The 4,258-nt window shown below is 30.2% G+C and overlaps 1 protein-coding gene across 1 annotated transcript in view; it reads right to left on the reverse strand.

The window, feature by feature from the left end:
* LOC106459200 (E3 ubiquitin-protein ligase HECTD1-like) overlaps positions 1-4,258 on the reverse strand; it is a 161,324-nt gene that overhangs the window by 7,211 nt on the left and 149,855 nt on the right. Inside the window, 1 exon segment of the mRNA XM_022385634.1 lies at positions 3,100-3,275. Within this exon segment, the coding sequence (XP_022241342.1) occupies positions 3,100-3,275 (176 nt within the window).

Genomic DNA, 4,258 nt, shown 5'->3' on the forward strand with positions numbered 1-4,258 from the left:
TATCTGTAATTTGAGTTTCTAATTCGTATGAAACTATAGACTTGGTATTTTGACTTCACAAACAACTAATTTGAACCAGTGCTGCATTCAACATATCACGTGACACACAAAAATTGATGTTTATCTATATTTTTTAATATTTACTTTTAAATTAACAAATTGAGTATTGTATAGTTCTAAAATTTGAATTATAATCTACAGTTTGATACCAAACTTATTGACTTAAATTCATGAAATAGTAGTTCAATAAAATTTTGAATGCAGTCAACAAACGAGATGACATGACCTTTCACCTGTGACCCGTCTCGAAAGGGTTAATCTGACTATTAAACCACATGAATATGTAAGTATAATGTTACAGTTAAATTGAGAGATAAGGTATCTAAAATAAAGTATCTTTATAATTAAGCAAAAAACCCTTGCAAGTAAATTCATCAAAGTTAACCCACAGCTATAACAAAGAAAAAGATGAATTTACACTGAGAAAGTTATTACAAACTGTGGAATGTGTACACACTTCTTAATCTGACTATTAAACAACATGACTTTATGATAAAAACTTAAAAAACCTAACAAAGTGACAATAAGGAATACATAATACAAAAACTGTGCAGTGGATTTCAAGATTCAAATGATACACGAAAAGCTGAAAGATGGGAGAACAGATCAAAAGTAATGATGAAAACTTTGTTCAGGACCTTGAATAAAGAGCTGACAGGAGAAAACAAATACACTCAAGTAAAATCCTCTCCACTGTTGTGTAACGCTACAAAATCAGATGCTTCTCATACTTCATCAAAGGAAAGCCTGCTACAGGTATTTCCCAGACACAGTGGTTTCTATAAATTAATCTATTTAGAATTGCAGTGATAATTTATAGTTACTGATTTGAAATATGTCAATCAGCAGGAGAGAGTACAAGCACATGCACCCCCGACTAAATAGATCAACTGTACATTTTGAAGAAGTTTGCATATTTTATGCTATTACACCACACATGCAATAGTGGTAAGTTCACTGGACACTACTATTTTGTAAATTTTTAGTTAGGAAGTTAACCTCATTTGCACATGTATGTTTTATAAAAATGAATGTCATTATGGAATTCCAGTAACAGAAAAATAAATCCCTTTTTCCTCTGAAGCCTCAAAAGCCATTTTAACTAGACTGTATTAAATGACTCCCATAAGAAATAAGTTTAACTTCAGAAACTGGTTGCAACTATCAAAGTTTGACATAAAGTAAGACCCCAAACAAGCAGAATACATAATGCTTAACAGCTGAAAGTAAGCAGCAAACTATAAAATCAGGAAAAAAACAACAACAAAAAGTTAACCTCCTGTGAGTGTACCTCCTGCAAGACAAATATTAACGAAGAAATATACCAATGCTCATAAAAGCAAACTACCAAACACAAATTTCAGACAGTTAAAACTGTGATGTGCCTAGTAGGAATAAGATTGAAAAGTCTTGAAGAAAGAGCTATCTAAAAACAGAACTAAGTCACAATGAGGATCACTAAAAAAAAAGTATTAAAGCTAAACATTATTTGTTCCTGGTTAAATGTCAAAACAGTCTAATAGATGTGAAATAAAAAACATACAATACTCACAAAAAGATAAAATACAAAGTAATCTTACTACTAGACTATTGCCATTAAGTCACCAAGAGTTAATTTTGTAAAAGCACATAAAATCTCAGTAATTCAGATTTACTAAACTCTTCATAATCAAGCTTTTAAATAACCTCATTAAACTTAAAGCAATTTAACAAAGATGGCAAAAAACAACAAACACTATATGCAAGTGAAAACTGTATCAGAGTAATATTTTCATACATTAACCTTATGTACACACTTGGGAGTCCAAGTGAGCATGTCATAACCTTTTACAGAGTGCCATTCAACACAGTATAATGTATTTGATGTTAGAGTTATCAACTATTCATTTTACCCTACACTGCTGATTTCCCAATAGTTTATGATAGAGGAGAGTAAATACCAGATACAGTATACAGGGACACTGAAAAAAGAACTGTAGATATGCATTTTGAATGTTCTAGAGGTTGTGCTAACAGTAAGATGGACAGAACTATTGTTATTCTTCACGTGAACATCATCCTGACTTGTCAGAGTCAGACTGACATTATGAATTTACAGATTATCTTGAACACAAATACCTTTGTCACATATGATTTTTTTTTACAATGTATTTGCACTTTTTACCAAAAGTTCACCACATTTCATATTGATATATGTAGTAAAATTGGAATTATAGAGAACATTCCTTCTCAAATAAAAGGTTGGTCCATTAGATCAAGCCAGCAAGCATTTGTTTAAAGATTAATGAGGTTTTCACAAATTTACCGAAATTGAAAATGTTTGCAAAAGTTATATCTTAATACGTTCTTAGAATAAATTTGTCCTATACAATGACAAATTGTAATATCCTAATATCATTGTAATATCCTAAACTGGAAAAAAGATATTAGTAAAGTTCATAAGTTTGAAATGCTGCAACTAACTGGTTTTTGAAACACCTTGATTGCTGAGGATTATTTAAATACACTAGTGTAAGTAAATACGTGGATAAACAGTAACACTTGCTTAACATCAACAAAAGCCTCACCTTACATAGATTAACAATAATAGAATCTTTAAAATGAAACCAGAATTACTGAAGCAAAAACGACAACATATTTTATTAGTCTAATTTAATATGGCATTCATGATATGATCCTTTATAATGCTCAGAACCCTACTTATAATAAACTATTCAGCAGCTTTACTTTAATTTTAAATAAAATGTTTAAATGTGGTTTTTATAAATTCTAAACGTATATAAAAAAGGAAACTACAGCATCACACACAATATTCATCATAAACATTTTCTTAAGTTATGTTTGCAAACACTGTAGTTTTGATCAGTCTTTGTTGCTAAAGAATAAAAGTGTAATTAAGCTTATTTTCAGAACATAAAATATAATTCTGACAGTTTTCACAAGAATTCTAATATTATAATAACAGTTTCAGTTGAATCATGTCATACCCTAACCTACTAATACTGCTTTGAACACAAAATGGTATAACTCTTCCCTTACCCAAGCTCTTCAACTGGCAAGCTGTAACTGGGATCCATTTCAGGTCCTGTTAGGGTCAAACGATTGAGTCTGTTTGTGCGTTCCTCCCATGAAAGAGACGTGTCTGATAAAACATTTTGTTTTTTAACTGACAGTTCTGTAAGCTGCTGTAGAAACCTGCCTTTGTGAGGGTTTACCTGATAATACAAATATTTTATGGTTTGATCTAGTTTATGCTAATGATAATTAAATTATAAATCAAAATAAGTCATATAAATTATAAAATCATTGCACTGAATAGTATTCTACTAACCATTGCCTGATTTACAACAAAAATAGTTATTTCTTATAATTCTGTTTTTCAAGGACTTCCAACAAGATACTCATTACACTTTTGAAAACTTCCTGGTTTTATCTCACTATCCAAAGAAACATTCCATTTGGCGTTTTTTTCAAGAAATTAAACCTATAGTTATTCTCAAAAGTCTTTATATTTGTACAATGCTTTTCACTTGACAAGTGATCTTAGAGCAGTTTCACCTATCTTGCACCAATCTCTTACTTTTCAAGACAATCATGAAATTTAAGGACTTTTCAAGTTCTGGGCAAACCCTGTAACATATTTTTCTACTAATGTATATTACTACTAAATTTGAAACAATAAAAGCAAAAGACCTACAATGAAAATAACCTAAAAATACTAATTCACAAAAATAATATTTCTGGGCACTCAAACAAAAAAAAAAATGAAAAACTAATAAAAAAAACTGATTGTGAAAGATCAGGTCATTTTGTAAGAAGAGAGAGGTTTCTGTACGGTGTGTTCTAATGCTGCTCCTTTTTTTAAGTTAGTCTTAGCATCTCGTCATTGCTCTTAAAAGTTATTTCCATCCATTAATAAGTATATATTTTGCTGTTATTTAAAATCTAGTTATTTTTAATTTTTCAAATAACAATGCACTAAAGTTTGTTACTTCTTAATGATTTATGAATAAAATATTCCAATTTTTACCACAAGCAAATATTTCAGGCTATACATTGCAGCACAGCTACCTGATTCGGTGACGAGGAATCCACTTTGAGACTAATAATGGTTGGAGATGGCTTGAATGGGTAATGAAGAAAAACTTTAATATAAGTTTAACATTACAGCAAATGTACAACGTTTCGACAAGGTTTT

This window comes from Limulus polyphemus, unplaced genomic scaffold (assembly GCF_000517525.1).
Source record: "Limulus polyphemus unplaced genomic scaffold, Limulus_polyphemus-2.1.2 Scaffold574, whole genome shotgun sequence".
Taxonomy (NCBI): Eukaryota; Metazoa; Arthropoda; class Merostomata; order Xiphosura; family Limulidae; genus Limulus; species Limulus polyphemus.